At 41.4% G+C, this 21,418-nt stretch overlaps 1 protein-coding gene across 1 annotated transcript in view; it reads right to left on the minus strand.

Annotated features, from left to right (window-relative positions):
• Positions 1 to 21,418, minus strand: part of ZHX2 (zinc fingers and homeoboxes 2) — a 31,133-nt gene continuing 9,715 nt past the window's right edge. Inside the window, exons 2-3 of the mRNA XM_067467310.1 lie at positions 2,721 to 5,305; positions 1 to 1,083 (exon numbers count right to left, since the gene is read on the minus strand). Of these exons, the coding sequence (XP_067323411.1) occupies positions 2,725 to 5,124 (2,400 nt within the window). The 5' untranslated portion in view covers positions 5,125 to 5,305 and the 3' untranslated portion in view covers positions 1 to 1,083; positions 2,721 to 2,724. The remainder of the gene's footprint in view (positions 1,084 to 2,720; positions 5,306 to 21,418) is intronic.

The raw sequence follows: 21,418 nt of genomic DNA on the forward strand, positions 1-21,418 counted from the left end.
TTAGAAAACGTTTCTCTTTAATTCAAACTCCCTAATATTAGGTTTGTGCAGCTCATATAAGTTGAAAATGGACCATTCTCTCCAAACTGTAATAAAGTTGTCTTTAAAAAGGTTTCTCCCAGGCAAGTCTTTATCCTTTCGTTTTTATCACTTTCCTAGCAGATGAAGAACAAAAATGCAATTGGATGGGGGGATGGGACACCTAGAAACAAAGCTAAAAATGTATAGGCGAGAGTTTGAGAATCTGTTTTGTGCACAATAGCACCTACGGCTGACAAAAATAAGTGTCTCTGTCTTTGCACCAATGAAGAAATACAAACAAGTTTAGTTACAAAGAAGCTTAAGCCCTCCATTGAAAAGTCTTGTTGTTTTTTGATGGTACACTAGAAATAGAAAAAAGAAAGTTGTTTGGAACAAGAAATGGCAGTGTCCTATTAACTCCAGGGCTCCAAGGTCCAGATGTTTTGGCATATGATGAGTTATGGGTAAATGTTAAGCTATATGCTCTCCCACTGCCTCAAAGGCTTTTTTGCATGCAGAAGAACAAAACCAACCCAGGTCCTAAGGAAATGGCTCTTAAGAAAACCAGACAATCTGACCCAGGATTGCTTCAGTGTTCCATGTTGAGATGGACAAACTCTCCTGGGGGCAGAAGCTTATCATTATGCATGGATGAAGCAAACTGAGAAGTTTCCAAATGATTTCACTGTAGTGTAATAGTTACTAGCTCCTCAAAAATGTATAAATCAAACTGATCTTGAGGATGCAATGGCACTAAGTACCAACCAGAAACAGTACTGCCTTTCCCTGTATTGTTAGTGCAAGTGCACAATGAAGGCAAGTCAACAGCACTACAAAGAAAGCCTATGTACAAGGGCCCTTTTTAAGAACATCCCTAAATGGGACTTTGGCATCATGAAACTGGTGACCCTCTGCAGGATAGTCTTTCTCTACTGTGACTTCAGTTTCTGGAGTCGATACTTTGATATCATTTTCCAAAAGTCTCCTTTGATCCCAGGGTCAGCGCCAGCACACTTCCAAGATCACAAGGTTGATAGATGTCCAGAAAGCTGAATGATATGTCTGTGAAACAGAAAATAACAATGGAAGATGTTTATTAAGAAAACAGTGCATACCTGGAAAGTAGTACCTTTACCCAGAACATTTTTTAAAAGCAAAAAACCTTTTGCAAGTGGACACAGAGTGGATTAAAGTGGGTTTTTTTGTTATTGTTGAAAGAATAGTGAGAGTTTGGTATCTGCTGGGGTTTGATTCCAGGCCCTGTGGATATCAAAATCTGTAAATGCTCAAGTTCCATGACATACAATGGCATAGTAAAATGGTATCCCTTATATAAAATGGCAAAACTAAAGTTCATTTCAAGCAATGGATGGCACAAAATGATTATTAAATAAATAAGGTAAAGGTTTTCCCTGACATTTAAGTCTATTGAGTCTGACTCTTCTTTTGATGGGGAAAAACACAAATGGCTGATTCCACTATTTTTGAAAACAATGGTAAATAGAAAAAGTGGAAATAACATGTGTGTGTGTGAATATAGGCAAAAGTTTCCCCTTGACACTAAGTCTAGTTGTGTCCAACTCTAGGGGATGCTCACCTCCATTTCTAAGCTGAATAGGCGGGTTTGTCCGTAGACACCTTCCAGGTCATATGGCCAGCATGACTGCATGGAGCGCCATTACCTTCCTGCCAGAGTGGTACCTATTGGTCTACTCACATTTGCATGTTTTCGAATTGGTAGGTTGGCAGAAGCTGGGCCTAACAGTGGGAGCTCACTCTGCTCCCCGGATCTGAACTACCAACCTTTTGATCATAAAGTTTAGCAACACAGTGGTTTAAACTGCTGCACCACCAGGGGCCCTAAATAAATAAAACCATGCAAATAAATATCAGGGCTTTTATGGTGTTTTTTGTCATATCAGGAGCAACTGGAGAAACTGTAAGTTGCTTTTATGGTGGTGGCATCTATTTGAAGGTTGTAGGGAAAAAGTAAGACAACATTATTGGATCAATGGAGGAACCCATGGCCTTGAGTTTGCAAGATCTGAGTAGGGCTGTTGATGCATGGGATTCTTGCAGATTTCATATACGTAGGATTGCTATACGTTGAAGTCAGTCTCACTGCAAATAGCAGTAACAGACCTGCCCCATCTGATTATGTTATAAGATCTGTTTGTACTATTTATTCTAGCTGTTAAGTAGACAGTAAAATAGATGCTTGAATGTCTCCATCTTTCCACCTGAGTCTCTTTTTGTATTGTTTTGAAAATGCATAAGAACTTTTAAAGCCATCATCCCTTTAAAGAAGATGCAAAAGACTAAAGGACTTTATCACACCAGTCTGTTGTCTTGTTGCAATTACCTTAATTAAGCAAACAGAAACATGTGGTTTTTGGAACAATCTCTTTCAGATCTGAATGCAATTGCACAATGATAACAATGACACTTTTATGTTGTCATAATTGTGCTTTAGCTCCTTGTTTGAATCTGATTGATTCAAACTGCATATTCAAAAGATTGCAGTTATCTTTTTCCAGTGAAGAGGAAATCTCATTTGATGGGCTTCTTCTTCTAGGGAAGGTCTTTTTTTCACATGTTTTGGTAATTATTAACTGAATGATGAACTAGGGGAAAAAAACCCAAAAGAAGTACTAAATTCCAAATTATGTTTAAACTAACAAAACTATTAGTATGATTACCTGTTTAGGTGTGGGAGTTATCACCAGACAGACTTTCTGACTCAATATCTGCCTTGCTTTCAGGCACAGGTTGACTCCAGTTGTCCATACAGTCAGAAGCATCATCGTTGTCATTGTCATTATCTATGGCTGCTTCGATAAAACTCAGATTGCCAGCATCTGGGTTTTCATCATTGTCTTGACTGTTTTGATCACTGCATTCTGATCTCACCATGCCTTCAGCCTTTTGTTCTTCCAGCTTCTCGTGCTCCTCCTCAGGCTGCTGAACTGCATCAATTTCTTTCTTCTCGCTCTCAGTGGATATTGGCTCCTCTGGCTTGTCATAGCCATCAATAACACTTTGTTGTTGGTATTGATCCAACCATTTTAATTTCCCAGTTCGTAGAAAGCCCCTATTCTCCTTGAACCAGCGAACTATTTCAGTCCTAGTGAGTCCTGTTTGAGCTGCCAACTCATCATAGTCCTGTGGAGATGGCCACTGAGTTACTGCAAACATGCTCTTCAGTAAGTGGGACTGCTGCTGGCTACTTGTGGCAAATGCAGGACACCTGCATGGAGATGTTGAGTCCATGGAGATGTTTGACTTTTCTGTTTGAGTTAGTGCTCCATTGGAATCCCCTTGATCTTTATTCTTTATGTTTGATCCCATTGAGTCCAAGACAGCTTGCTCCATGTTATCTCTGAGCTTTCTTCGCTCATTGAACCAGGTTTCAACCTCTCGTCTACTCATCTTGGCTTCACTCCTGAGTCTTTCCAACTCACTCTGTGTTGGAAAAGAGCTTTTAAGGAAACTTTCCTCCAGAATCCTAAATTGTTCTGGGCTTTTTCCTTTGAACTTGTGGAAAGCGAAGTCTGAGTATAGACTGTAGGGACGTCCCTGCTTTGCAGCAGCAAGAGCTATCTGATCCATGGGTATGGATTCACTTGAGATGTTGACAATTCCTTTTTGACTCCGGTACCGGTAATCACTGAACCACTTCTTGATCTCACTTCTTGAGAGACCTGTGATTTCTATCAGCCTGTAAACTTCAGAACTGTCAGGAAACTGGTTAATGAGGAAACTAGTCTTCAGGGCTGCTATCTGCTCCTTAGTCTTCTTGCGGTCACTTGATGGTATAGACGCTACAGGAGACAATGGTGCTGTGGTTGTGCTTGTCGGAGCAGCAGGGGTGTTCTGTTTCGACAAGCCTTCTGAAGGGGCAACATGTGGACGCTTGGCTTCTGGAACAGCTGACTGGTTCTGTGTGCTCCGTTTCTGCCTGTGATTGGCGGCAACAGCCAGAGTAACTGGGGAAGCATTTGAGCCATTTGACAACTGTGTCAAAACCAGGCCAGTCTGACTGAGTATCTGACAAGGCATCGCTGTTTGGATGAGTGGCTGTGACATCTTGGCAGGAGTGACGTGAGCGGGCAGAACAGTGATGGTCTGAGGTGCTGCCTGGATGGTGCCGTTGAACATCTTCTTCCTTGCCTCTTCAACCTCTTCTGGAGACCAGCTGATGCCATGCTTCAAACGTTGGATAGCGAACCAAATTCGGATCTGCTCCTCTGGGTGTTTGGATGCTGCCGTCAACCATGACAACTCGGCCTGTGTTGGGTAGGGAAATTTGTTGAAGGAATTGATCATAGTTGCATTAGTGTCCAGTGCAGAATTGTATTTGGTAATGTTCATTGGTACAGGGACTTTAGGAACAAGGTTGATATTTGGTGGGAGCTGTACAGAGGGCATCACGTGAGCCAGGATGTCCTGGAGAAGCTCTGCTCCTTTAATACAAGTGATAGGCTCAGCAGGATGAATCCCATCCCGATAGCTATCTATAGAAACTTTCTTTGCCTCACTTTTAGGCTTCCCAGCACTAATAATTGGTATTGCTTTGTTCATACCACTTGTCCCAAAATGAGCTACTTCAAATTCGGGAGGTTCAGCTGCAAGTGAGCTGTGTGTTACCTCAATGGACTGCTCTAGGATAGTTTGATCGTTGAGCTTGATCAATTTCAGCTTGAAGTTGTTTTCCCCTGGGTGGAGTTTTGTGTTGTGCTCAGATAATAAATCATACTTTTTGGTCGTAAAGTTACATTCGGCACATACATAGAGGGGGTTCAGGATTACGTTAGGGTGTTGCGTATCTATGTGCTCTGTGAAGTCGCTCAGGTTTTGAGTGGAGTAGGGGCAGTACTTACATTCATAACCACCAAGAGATTTCTTGGAAGGATTGGCTGGGGAAGATTTCCCTTCAATTACCTCGCAGTCATTTTCAGAGTTCTCCTTACCAGCCGCCAAATCATCTCCCACGTCTTTCTCTGGAGCTGCACTTGCTGCATCACTGTCCTCAGAAACTCCCTGCTCTGTGGCTTCAGGTGCTCGTACCATACAAGGAGTGGTTGACTTTCTTTTGCTAGCCATGGTAGCGGAGTAGTTTTTCTAAGCAACAGCAATGTCTTCTCTTGAAAAAAACGCGAAAAGATGTTCTCTGTGATGTTTTCAGCTCTTCCTGTATGGATGAGGCCCAGATATATCCTATAGAATTCCGATGTCAGCCATGGCCTTCAATGCTGACCATCACACAAACGGGACTGAATTACACCTAAAAGCAAGATACATAATATTAATGTATGTCCATACCTTCCTAAAGTATGACCATCCCCAAACATCCCTTTAGCTTTATTGATAGGCACTAAACACTAGCTCTTTCCATGCTACCCTTTATCTAATAATTAACTCTGCTGTACTTGTTGCTTCATCCCTGTGTTAAGAAAAAGGTAGTTTGTACTGTACGGAATAAGAGAATTTGGAAGGAAAAGTATTTGAAAAGGCCATGTCTGTTCTGGAGAACCAAAGCAGTTATTTTGAACTCCAGGTTTTATCTGAATTGTCAGTTTGTTTGGTTGCATGCTGCAAGCTGCTTCTAGTGTGAGTCATTCAGCCATCTAGAAAGATGTTGTCCAGGGGACGCCTGGATGTGTTACGATCCTGCGGGGAGGTTTCTCTCATGCCACATTATCACAGGACGTCTACGCCCCAAACCACTGGAGAATTATACTGTTTAGCTGGCATTGCACTACCTGATATCTGCCGGGAAATAGCAGCCAATAATGAAAGGACCAAGGCAGTGACATCTCCGGCCCATCCCCTGTTCAGATATCAGCCAGAACTTTGTGCGGACATAAAAGGAGACCCCTGAGTCTATGTGAGAAAAGCAATAAATCACACACACACACACACACACACACACACACACACACACACAAAAGGTTTTCAATGATATATATTGTGAATAATACATTTCATTATTGCAATTTATGTGTATTTCTCGTAAGGAGTTGGGTTAACCACAGCTACTAGTAAAACTGAATTACTGTGTCACAAAATGATGCATGTCTAAAAAGTGTGTCACCAACATTAAATATTTGGAAACCTCTGTTCTATTAGCATCAATGTGAACTGAACCACCTAAACTAGGCTCTACAGGCCAATGGATACTCCACCACAGAAATCAGAAGAGCTGCAAGGCCAAGAACAAACCATGAGAGTCAAGACAAAGATCCACCCAGAGGGATAGTGTTCTTACCATACATTAAGGGAACCACTGACCACATAGGGAAGCAGATGAAGATACACAATCTATAAACGATCTACAGACACACTAAGAAAATCCAACATATGCTATGTTCAGCAAAGGACAAGAGGGATCCTCTCACCTCTGCAGAAGTCTACCAGATACCATGCAGCTGTGGACAAGTCGACATAGGGATCATCAAACACAGCAATGCCCGAATCAAGGAACATGAAAGGCACTGCAGACTACTTCAGCTACAGAAGTCAGCCACAGCAGAGCACCTGATGAACCAACCTGGACACAGCATATTATTTGAGAACACAGAAATGCTGGACCACTCTAACAACCACCATGTCAGACTACTCAGAGAAGACATTGAAATCCACAAGCATGTGGACAATTTCAACAGTAAGGAGGAAACCATGAAAATGAACAAAATCTTGTTACCAGTATTAAAAAAATTCTAAAATCTGAACAATAAATAAAGAGTAACACTCAGAAAATGGGAACTCCAGACATGAAACAATCAGGGCCAGCTAACACCACCCAACAAAGGATCCTCCCAGGTAGCAACCAGCCAGGCTTTGTATCTGCAAGGCCATTAAATGCTAATCAAAGTAGCCAACTGCAACAGTCATATTTGCCCCAAGCAGACAAGAATTCTTTCTCCCTCCCTGGACATTCCAGATATATAAACTTCACTTGCCTAGTTTCTAACAGATCTCACAGTCTCTGAGGATGCCTGCCATAGATGCAGGCGAAATGTCAGGAGAGAATGCTTCTGAAACATGGCCAAACAGCCCAGAAAGTTCACAGCAACCTGATGTCCCCTTGGTTTCTAACAATGGAGACAGAACCTCTCTCATATTGCACCTTCCAATTAAAATCAACATTTTTATAGAGTGATTATCTGCTTGTGTGTTTAAAAACAAAGCATCCAATTTCCCCCCATTTTCTCATTCTGACTTTTATCTGAGGTGACCTCCAGCTAGTAAGAGGAGGAGATAAAATGCACAGAGGTCGTTTATAGCTTCTGGAGATGCTCTCTGCCCTCCATCTGTCTGCCAGTCATCTGCTGTTGCTGTCATGGGCAGTAAAGCTATCCTTGTGCTTTTGACCCCTTCGCACTTGACCTCTTTGCAGCAAATGTCAATTGCAGTCGCTGGATGGACACTTTGATGCTCACAATGTCATGCTCTGGGAGACTTCCTCTTGCATTTCATTAGGACCCGAGACACATCAAGATGGAAGAAAGTGCTCCATTCAACCCGCCCTGGAGCCTTCTCTCACTTCTCATAACCTAATGTCAAATCTCAGAAGAGGCGCATCTTATGGTTGGAGAGAGGCTGCCACATCTAATCCCAGCACTCGCTTCATGTGAAGATCACTGCTGTCTATCTCTATTTCATTTGCAGTTTTCAAACGGCAAGGCATCGAAGTCTGTAAATGGCAGCAGCGGTTTCAAGGTGTCACCCCACAAAGCTGTTGACAGATTTGCCCAGGGGACAAGGAAAATCTACTGACCACACAGAGAAGCCACTGAAATCCACAAGCATGTGGACAATTTCAACAGAAAGGAAGAAACCGTGAAAATGAACAAAATCTGGCTACCAGTATTAAAAAACTGCAAAATCATAAAAGAAAATAAAGAACAACACTCAAAAACAGAGGAATCTTAGACAAGAAATAATCAGGGCCAGTGAATCACCTTCCAACAAAGGATCCCCCCAGGCAGTAAGAAATCAGAACTTGAAACTGCTAGGCCATTCAATGCTAATCAAGGTGCCCAATTGAAGCATTCACATCTACCTCAAAAAGGCAAACGTTCTTTCTCCCACCCTGGATATTATTCCACAGATATATAAACCCCATTTTCCTAGTTTCCAACGGATCTCACAATCTCTGAGGATGCCTGCCACAGATGCAGGCGAAACATCAGGAGCGAATGCTTCTGGAACATAGCCATACAGCCCGGAAAACTCACAACAATCTGGACAGGACTTCCTTCCTATATTGCACATTTCTAAAGGAGGATTGCACTGCTGACTTTGAGTAGCATCAGCTGTCACACACATCATTCAGGATTTTCTGCAAACAAAGTCTACAGGACAAGAGATCCCATATAAATATCAGGAAGAAGTTTCTCATATCCAATAGTGGAATATACTGCCTTGGTACATGATGGAGACTCCTTCTTTGGAGTTTTTAAACAGAGGCTGGATGGCCATTCATAAGGAGTGCTTTGATTGAGTGTCCTTGCATGATAGAATGGGGACGGACTGGATGGCTGTTGAATGCATCTTCAGACTCTGAACTGGGAATTACACACTGCTCCAGATATTGTTGGACTGCATCTCCCTGCTTTCATTACACTATGTAATAAAATTTGAAAAATTTCCTGTTCCTGGTTTGAAAGTGTTATTTCCTGTTTAATTGGGCAGTACATACTTTGAAAGTCATTGTTCTGCTCCAGAAACTTTGTTTTTCTGGCTGCCACAAACTATTGGTAGAGCTCTGAGATACTCATTGAAAAACTATAGCAAAATGTGCTGCAGGGTGTTCCACAAAAACAAAGTTTTGGCAGTTTAATAACTTTTTCACATGTTTTTATGATCAAACCAATTAGGAAATGATATTTATAACCCAAAAATCGTGTCTCATTGTTTTATTGTCTTTTCTGGCTAGGACAAATTGGAGCTGCATGATTTCACTATTCCCTGAGCTTTTTTAGGCCCAGGAAATTACTTTCCCCCCAAAAGGAATAACATTGAATTAATTTTCTTTTTACTTTCTGGATGAAGAAATAGAAGGGAACACCAAGGGCGGGTGACTTATGCTTCTGGACTGACCCTCCAATCATCCACTACCATTCACTGCAGGCTGGCGTTGTTAGGAGTTGCAACCCAACAACATCTGGAGCTCATGTGTTTCTTATTCCTAAAGTAATAATAATTGTCCAATAATCCCAATGACATGCTGATTAATCATACTTTTTGGCTGCCTTTAAAATGTCCCAAGTTTCTCTCTCTTCCTCCTCTTTTGTCCTCAGCTTCCTCCAAGTCCTACAAACTCAGCTGAAAGTGAGTCTGCATTCAGCCAACTCAACTAGGAAACAGTGGGCAGAGACTTGCCCTTCCCTGTAGGTTTAGGCAAAAGCAAACTTGTGTGTCATTTCTCATTGATTTCTTTTGCCCACTCTGACATTGCTTGACATGTCCTAGTTTGAGGATTAATAACCATTTACACGAGAAAGCAGTAGGGGAAATTAGTAGGATTTGAAGAATAGTAGATTTGACTATTATGTAGGAGTTTATGCAAAACATTGAACCTAGGGGCAGTAAAATATGTTGATACTTACAATTTAAGTTGTCAACTGTCTTTTCCCTTATTATTTTTGAATTGTGTAGGTGTCTTGTATAGTTTTGTGAGGTAGTTTTTTAGTTATAGTTGTAGCGCACATCTAGTATGAGGAAGGTTGGTAGTTTTTCTCTATATGTCTTATAGGGGCCGTGGTAGCTCAGCTGATTAAACAGCTAGCTGCAGAAAAACTTGCTGACCAGAAGGTTGGCAGTTCAAAGTCACAGGTCAGGGTGAGCTCCCGCTGTCAGCCTTAACTTCTGCCTACTTTGCAATTTGAAAACATGTAATGTGATTAGATCATATCTACTGCTTCGGTGGGAAGATAAAAGGCACCATGCAGCCATGCCAGCAAAACATGGCTAGGAGGGACTACGGACAACAGGCTTCTTGGCATGGAAAATGGAACAAGAGCACCTCCCCATGGCCAGAGTTGAGCATTGCCTCCAGACGCCGGAGATGAAAAAAGGAAATCTTTGCCTTTGTTGTGTATTGTATGTCATTGTTCACTGTATAAAAAGCTTTGAATGTTTGCCTATATATGTGTATACTGTAATCTGCTCTGAGTCCCCTCGGGGAGACAGAGCAGAATATAAATAGAGTGTATTATTAAGTAGTAGAGGTAAAGGTTTCTCCTGACATTAAGTCTAGTCATGTCTGACCCTAGGGGTGGTGCTCATCTCCATTTCTAAGCCAAAGAGTCGGCATTGTCTGTAGATACCTTCAAGGTATGACCAGCATAACTGCATGGAGCGCCTTTCGGTCAGCAAGTTCAGTAGCTCAGCGATTAGACCTGCTGCATCACCAAGGGCTCCTGTATTATTATATAGGATCATGTTAATAATGATATCTTAAAATAATGTTAATCAGAGAGGATTCGACATCTCATGTGGCTGGCCTGACTGCATGGAGTGCTGTTACCTTCCCAAAGAAGCAGTACCTATTGATCTACTCACATTTGTATGTTTTTGAACTGCTAGGTTGGCAGAAGCTCGGGATAATAGTGGTAGATCACTCTGCTCTCTGGATTCGAACCATCAACCTTTCAGACAGCAAGTTCAGCAGCTCAGCGATTTAACCTGCTGAGCCACCAGTGGGTCTTGTATTATTATATAGGATTGTGTTAATAAAGATATCTTAAAATAATGTTAATCAGAGAGGATTCGACATATCTTTTCTATGGGTTATAGTCAGGAACCCAAATGTTTTGGGTTTCCCCCCCTAAACCAGCCCAAATTTGTGCTTGCAACTGTACCCTGTCCTCTGCCCCTCTTGAACTAATTCAGAATTGAAGAACTGATAGGAAAAAGAAAAGTATATATTCCCATATAATGGATCCAAGATCCCTTTCTAGACTTTGTGACAGTTGATCAAAGTTATCACCTGGTCAGCAATGATGAAAGATAAAACCGTCTTCGTCTCTTCTTTAAAAAGAACTGCATAGGAGTCAAAAGGATAGGAATGTCCTCTTTGTATTAAAAAAAGCATTTCTTTGTTCCTCCTTTATTTTATTTTTCTCTAAGATCTTGCCCTTGTGTTACATTCAGATCTTAAAGAGACTTTCATCTCTCCGCTGTCCTTTTCCCCGTCTTCCCAGCCGGCCTCAATTACAAGCCATTGATTTCCGACTGGTTTGCCCATTGAGAAAGAATTGACCTGCTGCTGCGTAACTTCAGAGCGCGATCCTTTGGAGCTGCCTTGGGGTCAGCAGCAAAAGGCAAGGTTCAAAGACATTCTCTGCTCTCTCTTTCCACACAAGCCTTCGCAATGTCTCTTGTGCCAGGGCTACTTCGCTAGGAAATTTTAAACACAAGTACTGCACTTTTGTTAGAAAACTTCACTTGACACTTCTTTTTTAACGGACTCAGAGGAAGAACAAGCAATATTTCTTTTGGCTTTTCACCTTGGCCCCAGATGCATCCTGCCTAATTACCATGTAAAACAAAGAAACACTCTGTTTTCCTTAAATTTGCATTTTTCCTTTCATCTCAATTTGGCTGGAAATGATTCCAGCCAATGATTCTGAAACATGTAGCTTAAAGCATCTGTCTGTCTGTCTGTCTGTCTGTCTGTCTGTCTGTCTGTCTGTCTATCTATCTATCTGCCTATCCATCTGCCTATCCATCTGCCTATCTATCTATCTATCTATCTATCTATCTATCTATCTATCCATCCATCTATCTCAGCCATGGGAAAACTTCAGCCCTCGAGGCAGGCTCGTAGCCAGGATTTTGTTTCGGGGGGGAGCCGAGTTTGATTCGGGGGGGGGGGGGGCTGAGTCTGAGTGAAAGAGGGTCTACCTTAGCAAACCTTTTTTATCGTTATATCATTATATAATTGTAACGTTATCCCAATAGCCCCATGATTCTATGATTCTAAGGTCATCCAGGGTGAAACTATAGCACAAGTAGGTCATTTCAACAAGGTTTGCTATTTTCCATGGTTTTCTGTTTCCGCTGCAACTTCAATGATGTATTCCATGCAGAGTTGTACTATAGTTGCATAGCACTATTACAACATGACTCGTTTGTTAACTGTAACATGAATGCTCTGCTCACAAAAAACCACAGCTGAACTCAGTGGGGCTTATTCCTATGTAACGGCTTACTAAATTCCAGCTTTGAATTGGTTGCAGGTTGCACACTTGTTTGAAGCTACAATAACCACATTGAGTTTGTGTCTAATGTTGTGACATGCTGAAATTTTTGCCATTCCTATCTAATTACACATAACATTTTTCTTTATGCCTTTCAGTTTAATAGGAAACAAATCATCACCAGAAAAGGATGTAAATGTACTTGTGGTAGGTTTCTGAACGACTTCACAGAGACACAGCAATTATAAATATTCTAGGGGTCTGCTTATTAGAAAGTCATTGTTCTGTTAAATCTCGGGAACAAAAAAAAACTTTGCCACAGATATGGAGGAAGATTTCCAAGAAGATCCATCCATCCCTCTATAGCAGCAGTTGAGTAATGAGGCAGAACACATCACCAAACTAGGCCACAGTCTGAACTGGTGGACTCCAAGAACTGCGACGGATGAAAACTGACAGAGTGAAAAGTGCATCTCTACCACCAGGATCGTCTCCGCAAAATGCCCTTCAGCCGATCCCTGCAAGACTGGCAATGCAACATGTCAGTCGCCTATGAATCCTGCAGGGCAGCCACTGCCAAATCTATCCAAGCAGAAATGGAAGGAGGAGGAAATTCTAGGTCTTCCAGCATGACTTTACGGTCAACTTCTTCTACAGAATTGTATTGGAAGACCTAAAGATCCCTAGAAAGATAGTCTACATGGGGTTGCCTCTGAAGACTATTTGGAAGCTTTAAATAGACTCGTAGATTCATAGAGTTGGAAGAGACCTCATGGGCCATCCAGTCCAACCCCCTGCCAAGAAGCAGGGATATTGCATTCAAAGCACCCTTGACAGATGGCCATCCAGCCTCTGTTTAAAAGCTTCCAAAGAAGGAGCCTCCACCATACTCCAGGGCTCTCCGGGCTCTGGAGAGTTCTACTGCTGAATGGCTCTCACAGTCAGGAAGTTCTTCCTCATGTTCAGATGGAATCTCCTTTCTTTTAGTTTGAAGCCATTGTTCCGCGTCCTAGTCTCCAGGGCAACAGAAAACAAGCTTGCTCCCTCCTCCCTGTGACTCCCTCTCACATATTTATACATGGCTATCATGTCTCCTCTCAGCCTTCTCTTCTTCAGGCTAAACATGCCCAGCTCTTTAAACCGCTCCTCATAGGGCTTGTTCTCCAGACCCTTGAGAGGCAGCCAGGCTAATAACTGGGGCAGCATACAGCTCCCATGTTACGTCAGCTTCACTGGCTGTCTGTTTGCTACTGGGCACAATGCTGATGGCTTTTAAAGTCCTAAACAGCCCCGGCACAGTTTACCTGTCTGAACGCAAAGTCTAAGAACTTCTGGGGAGGCCCAGCAGCTCTCGGTTCCGCCACCGTCACAGGTGCATTCAGTGGAGATGAGAGAGAGGGCCTTCTCGGTGATTGCCCCCCCCCCCCCCCCCGGCTATGGAACTCCCTTCCTGGTGAGATTAGATCAGCACCCTCCCTCCTGTCCTTCAGAAAGATGGTAAAAACCTGGCTGTGGGAACAAGCTTTTGGGACAGTGCAGTAAGGCAATAATAGGAAACCCACTCCACTAACTGGAGCAAGCATGGTGTTTTGAAATGGTTTTAAACTGATTTTAAAGCAGATGGAACTTATTTTAGTGTTTGTGCATATTTATACTTATTTTATGTTCTGGCATGGTATGCGTGCCGTATATATGCTGTGCTCTGGCCAGAGTTCCCTTTGGGGTAAGAAGGGTGGAAAATAAATATTTCAAATAAATAAATAAATAAATAATCAAATTTAATAGCCAAACACAGGTAAGTAAAAAATCACATATGTGGTGGGATGACTATATATACCAAACATTTGACTGTACACAAAACATGGATAGATAAAAATGCATGGACATCCCAAATTGTTTGGGAGCAGAAGTGTTCCATATTTTTGATTTTGGAATATATACATAATAAGATGTTCCGTCAAATCTTTTAAATTGCATGTAGTCAGGAACACACATATTAATAATCTATATTTTAACTCTGGAGTTGCAGTGTAGTTTGTTTGCTGCCCCTATATTTGGTTTTGGCCCCTGTAACATATTTCACATTACAACCATTAATTATATATTATTATAAATCCTCCAGATCGCTTTATGTAATAGGAATGTCATACAAATGTCCTTAATTAATAAAACAGCACCCCTAGAGTCTACATAAGCATCTATGTCTCATGTTGCCTGGCAAAGCTGTAGAATCTCAGCGCTGTCATTAATCAATGCCCCTTTGTGATTATGTAACGACGCAATTAAAACCACAGCCACTGAACGACAGGAACTCTGTCAACATATTGTTCCATGTATTGACATTAACAATGCAGCAAAACTGCTTTGTCTTTCTTCACATTCTCTTGCAAGGCCACACTGCTCTTTGAAATGCCGTTAAAGCAGGATACTTAAAATGTTCTTAATTTCAATGGGTATCACTATTGGCCATGGTTTTGCATTTCTGTACAATGTCAAGGAATGCATACCCTGCAGATATGAGGGTGGTATTGTACCCAGTTTCAGAACAAGGGGTTGATCCTTTATGGAGTTGCATTATTCAGGCACAAGGATTAAATAACTTAAGAAGTATAGAATGGATGGAGAGAAATGAAAGACCCCCATTCACTTCCAGCCAGCCTTTGTTGGAGCCAATTGCCCTCCCAAAGCACTAACTACTGGACTGGCTTGTCCCACTGTGACCCATAAGCATCTTGTCAAAATCAATACTTCCATGTTGCTGGAATGCCAACCTACACAATACACTGCCTGAGCTCTGCGAGTGCAGCATTTTGAGGTCTGCGAGTGTTGCATTTTTCCAAATGAAGCACAGAGTGTTTGAGGACTGGGATATCCATAGGGATACCAAGGTGCTTGTTTATAAAGCTATTGTCCTCCCAACCCTGCTATATGCCTGCGAGACGTGGGCCATCTACAGATGTCACGTGCAACTCCTAGAATGATTCCATCAATGTTGCCTCCGAAAAATCCTGCAGATCTCTTGGGAAGACAGGCGGACAAATGTCAGCATGCTGGAAGAAGCAAAGACCGCCAGCATTGAAGCGATGGTCCTCCCCCATCAACTTTGCTGGACCGGCCACATTGTCCAAATGCCCGACCACCGTCTCCCAAAGCAGTTGCTCTACTCCAAACTCAAGAGTAGAAAATGGAATGTCGGAGTACAGGAAAAGACATTTAAAGATGGGCTCAAAACCAACCTTAAAAACTGTGGCATCGACACCGAGAACTGGGAAGCCCTGGCCCTTGAGCACTCCAGCTGGAGGTCAGATGTGACCAGCAGTGCTGTAGAATTTGAAGAGGCATGAATGGAGGGAAAAAGAGAGAAATGTGCCAAAAGGAAGGCGTGTCAAGCCAACCTTGACTGGGACCGCCTTCCACCTGGAAACCGATGCCATCACTGCGGGAGAACATGCAGATCAAGAATGAGGCTCCACAGTCACCTACGTACCCACCGCCAGTACACCGATCTTGGAAGACAATCCTACTCGGACAACGAGGGATCACCTAAGTAACTCCCTGATGCTTGAACATGAGCATCTAGAAGCCCATCCACACAGTACCTTTATCCCAGGAGCTCCCGGTTCAAAATGGAGGATGGCAAAATGATGCCCCCTGAAAACATGGAAGGAATTGCTACAAAGCACTAAAAATGTGAGATTTTCAGGTGTCGGAAAATGAAGATATTCAAATCTCTGTATGCCCCTACATTCAGAAAATACGGGACTTTTTATGTTGTTTTGTTCCTGGGTTAGACATGTCGGTATCCTAAAAACACGGCAACTACTGAATAGAGGGTGAACACTTTATCCTGGAATGAGAAACTTCATCCTCCCACCCCAGTATTCTTGCCATGAAAACTAAATGGATCAGCTCTGAGCTAGATGTTGTTAAACATTCAATGATCATAAAGTCTTTTAGCCAAAGTGAACAGTTCCTCATTGACACTATTTGGTGAATGCAAATATTATTGTTCTGTGAAAGGCCACTTGCTTTTTCCTCTTCTCATCATATCTGCTCATCCTTTTGTGTCAAGTTGTTTTAGAGACCATAAGATTGCAAAAGGAGGTAGTACAAGCAGTTCCCAAGTTACAAACAATTCACAGTTAAGAACGGGGGTGGGATAAGCTCTTCTTATAAATCCCCACCTTCCAACTGTTTTTTTTTTCATTGTTTTTAAAATGTGAATGTGTGCTGTATTTTCTTTCTGGCTCTTCTGGACAGAGATACATTTTGCTCATCTGATGAGTAAAAGTGACTTATCATGGAAAGTGACAGTTCTGTGCCAAAAAACCTGGCTCTGAAACTTTTTTTTTTTGACACTCTGCTTTTTTGTAGTAGCAACACGGAACTTACACAGAACAGCCTTGCCAGAGGCAGGGTTTCCATTAAATATTAAAAAGCTATTTGTTAAAATAACATTGCCATAGTAACTGGGGAAAGCTATGTGATGCCAGGTGCCGCTGCAGGAGCCGTGGTGACTGTTGCTGGCTCATGCCATGTTCAAAATGCCACCCAGACATCGTCCAACTGCTCTCTCCATTCCATATGGACCAAAATGTGCATCACTGGGAAACAGCGTTATGACATTCCAGCTGCTGATAAGGATTTTTTTCTATACATATATAGAAAGTATAGCCACCTGCCAAGCAGGATTAAGATACACTGAAATAGTATATTATATCATACTGAAGAAGTTCAGTAAAATCACAGTTGGTTGTCCATATCTGCTGAGGTGAGAAGCACAGAACTCCACTGAAAGTGGTGAAAATGCAAATTGCTATTTTAAACCTGAGAGAGAACTTTTCTAGCACTGTCTAGGGGTGCATCTACATTGAAGAATTAAAGCAGTGTGAAACCACTTTAACTGCCATTGTTCGACACTATGGACTTTTGGGAGTTTTAGTTCTACAAGGCCTTTAGCCTTCTCTGCCAAAAAGTGCTGGTGCCTCACCAAACTGCAATACCAGGATTCCATGGTATTGAGCCATGGTGGTTAAAATAGTATCATATTGCGTTAATTCTACATTGTAGATGCACCTTAGGTCCTCCAGCCAAACACACAAATGCAGAATATAGCAGGCATGGGCAAACATAGGCCCTCCAGGTGTTTTGGACTTCAACTCCCATAATTCCTAACAGCCAGGCTGTTAGGAATTGTGGGAGTTGAAATTCAAAACACCTGGGTTCAAGTTTGCCCATGCCTACAATATAGCCATCTATCATGATGGCTATATTCTCTTTAATGATAGTTGATCACTGAATGAATGCTTGGCTTATTAAAATTAATAACAGGTTCATGAATTCAAAACTGCCTTTTGGTATAACACTATGTAACATGATTTTTGTTTCTGTCATTTCCTAATTGGCTCTATCATAAAAACATGAAAAAAGTTTATTAAATTGCAAGAACTTTGTTTTTGCAGAACATCCAGCAGCACATTTTGCTCTAGTTTTTTTAAAATGAAGATCTCATGGAGTCTCAGCCAATACAACATAGTTTGTGGCAGCCACAAAAAAGTTTTTGGAGTATAACAACTACTCTCATAGAATCATAGACTCCTAGATTTGGAAGAGACCTCGTGGGCCATCCAGTCCCACTCCCTGCCAAGAAGCAAAAAAAAAAAAAAAAAAATCACATTCAAAGCACCCTGACAGATGGCCATCCAGCCTCTGTTTATAAGCCTCCAAAGAAGAAGCCTCCACCACACTCCACTGGGGCAGAGAGTTCCACTGCTGAACAGCTGTCACAGTCAGCTTTCCTGTCATTTGAAGCCAATGTTCCATGTCCTAATCTCCAAGGTAGCAGAAAACAAGCTTGCTCCCTCCTCCCTATGAGTTCACCTCACATATTTATATATGGCTATTATGCCATTTCTCAGCCTTCTCTTCTGCAGGCTAAACATGCACAGCTCTTTAAGCTGCTCCCCATAGAGATTGTTCCCCAGACCTATGATCATTTGAGTCACCCTCCTCTGGGCACATTCCAGCTTGTCAACATCTCTCTTCAATTGCGGTGGCCAGAACTGGACACAGTGTGATTCCAGGCATGGTCTGACCAAGACAGAATAGAGGGGTAGAATGACCTGAATCTAGACATTATATTCCTATTTATGCAGGCCAAAATCCCAATGGCTTATTTTTGCTGCCACGTGACATTCTTGGCTCATGTTCACCTTCCTGTCCACGGGGACTCCAAGATCTTTTCAACACATACTGCTGTCGAACCAGCCATCGTCCACCATTCTGTATCTTTGCATTTCATTTTTTTTGCCTAAGTGCAGTATCTTGCATTTGTTTGTTTTGAACTTCATTTTGTTAGTTTGGGCCAATCATCTCTCTAATCTGTTAAGATCGTTTTGAATTCTGCTCCTATCAAAGTAAGTACTGCACAAGTAAACAGAAAATGTCACTTTCAAACAGGGAAGATTTTTCCCCCCAAATTTGTTACATAGTGTAATCCTTTTGGAAAATCAAAGACAGACACTGGCAAAATAGCCAACCAGTTAAAGAGTGAATGTTCACATTTAGAGTATTCAGTGATTTTTAGGAATAACAAAGTAGAAAGAAAATCCCCTTCCATTTTCCAAAGTCCACCCAATCTGCCTGCCAGTTACAATTAAAGCAATAATCGGTACATGCTAAGAAAATTAGACATTTATTATTATTATTATTATTATTATTATTATTATTAGATACATAACAAGTGCACAGCAAACAAGATCACTATGCTGGCTTTTGTACTCGATGACACATTAGACACATCCCAAGTGTCTAAGACTGTGTGATGTATCAGCAAATAATGCATGCAGATCCGAGTAGGGTGGCCCTTTGCAGCTGACAGATGGTAATTTTGTCAGCGCCGATTGTTTTTAAGTGCAGGCCAAGGTCTTTAGATACTGTATCCATTGTGCCGATCACCACTGGCACCACCTTTACTGGCTTGTGCCAGAGTCTTTGCAATTCTATCTTTAATTCCTCATATCATGTAAGCTTTTCTGGCTGCTTCTCATCAATCCTGCTGTGGCCTGTGACTCCAACATATGATGATGATGGTGATTGTGATGATGATGATTATTATACATCACTGGTAGTATTTCTCAAGACTGCAGTTGCAGACCTAGGAACTTCGCAGTTTCCATTTAAAATGAACAGTCTCTGTAACACTTACTGGATTGATGGAAACTCAGTTGTGCCAAAGAGAAACCTTTAGAATGCATAGATGAAATGCAGCATAAGCTTCAAAATTTATATCTGCAAATGTGAAGAGTCGACTGCATTCCAACCAGCTGTTTCTTTTTCCAATCTTCCTTCATATTTTTTTTGGGGTGGGGGTGGAGGTTAAGTACAACTATCCTGGATCAGAGATGACAGGACCAGGAAGACTGAAATTTTCTGCAAATGGTTTTTGTATATTTTTTAAGCCTAATGTCTGATTTATGTCTGTTTATACCAGTATTTACTTTAACTTTTGTAGGTCAAATATAATAAAAATACATGTGAGCAGGCATTTATTGGATAGTTTTGTAAAATAGGCAAATGAATAAAAAGGAAACTAGACTGCCTATGATTTTTTGTTTATTTTATTTTCTCTCCATTCTGATGACTCTGCTGAACCTCATGTTTGTAAGACTTGTTAGTTACCACTTATGGAAGTTTTATTGATTTTAAAGGTTCTACTATAATTGGGACTTAATATGGATTTAACACAGAATGAGCTGAAAGAAAGGTAGAAGAAAAAGGACTACAAAGAGAAATGAACAACTAAGGCATCCCAAATGTTTGTTTACTGAGATGCTCAATTCTTCCTGGGCTTTTGTATAAATTATAGACATAAAGAGAATTGCAGTTTTATTACCAAACAAACAGCAGGAGTTAGTGTAACAGGAGAAAGACAAACACTAGCAACACAGAACATTGAATTTAAAATGAGAAATTGCTTCACTTTTGTTGCCTCATATAATTAAGCCTGTGATTCTTTTACAGCTAATGTTATGTATTCACACAGCGATCATATTTGAAAGGATGTTATTTCATGCCTACAAAGTCAAGTGAGGTAGGGCTGAGAGAGCAGCTTGTAAGATTGTGGCTGGTGACATCTATTTATTATTTACAAGCCATCCCCTGCTATGCGTTACTGTGGCCCAGTCTGTGTATATGTGCTTGGTGTGTCTATATATGTATATGTGTGGTTTTGCGCATGCATTGTAATGTATTGTTTTGCTTTTTAAGTCTCTTCTGCTGTGTTTTCAGTGTTTTTATGAGTGATGGTCACTTGTTGGCCTAATACATGTATTGTGTCCAAATTTGGCGTCAATTCGTCCAGTGGTTTTTGAGTTATGTTAATCCCACAAATGAACATTACATTTTTATTTATATAGATTTATTAAGAGCATTTCTATCCCATCCTTCTCACTGCTGAAGAGGGACTCAGGACGGCTACCAACAGGCACCATTCGGTGCAAAACAATATACAACATAAAATACATTTAAGCTTGCGAGGAGGTGATCAGAGTGGAGAGAAAGCACACGTGCTGTCATGTGACAGGAGAGTAGAGGGAGATTTATTGTTTATTTCTCTGAATTCTGTCACCAACTGGTATAGTGGAGGCCAATTGTTATATGTAATCTATGGTAACTGCCACCAACGTGAGATATGAGGTATTACTGTGAGATATGGCAATACAGACGCAGAATGGATGGAGATGAGACTGTCTTCAACAAAAGATAACTGGTTTATTGAGTACAAAGCGTGTGGTTGCAAGATTGTAACTTATTTTATAGAACTTTGAATAATACTTGGTTAGTTAAACATTTCACTCTTCCAGGTTACACAGTATCTTACTGAGGTGAAGCTCTTATTACTAAACAATGTTTCAGTACAGGAATATCTTCCCTATTTGATCTTTCCTTGATCAAATAAATTAACTAGCTTATCCTTTAGCCTTTCCCTTGACTAAAGAAAACTGGCTATGTTTCTCCTTTCAACCTCCTTAGCCTCAGAAACCTCCAGTAGCTATTCAGGCTTCCCAAAAGCCACAATTCTTTGCTTCACACTTCACTCTCCCACTCTACTCTTCACTTCCACTCTTTTTCTCCTCTCAGATACAAAATCAACTCCTAACTGACTCTCAAACTGTCTGTTTTCAAAA

This window comes from Anolis sagrei, chromosome 4 (assembly GCF_037176765.1).
Source record: "Anolis sagrei isolate rAnoSag1 chromosome 4, rAnoSag1.mat, whole genome shotgun sequence".
Lineage (NCBI taxonomy): Eukaryota > Metazoa > Chordata > Lepidosauria > Squamata > Dactyloidae > Anolis > Anolis sagrei.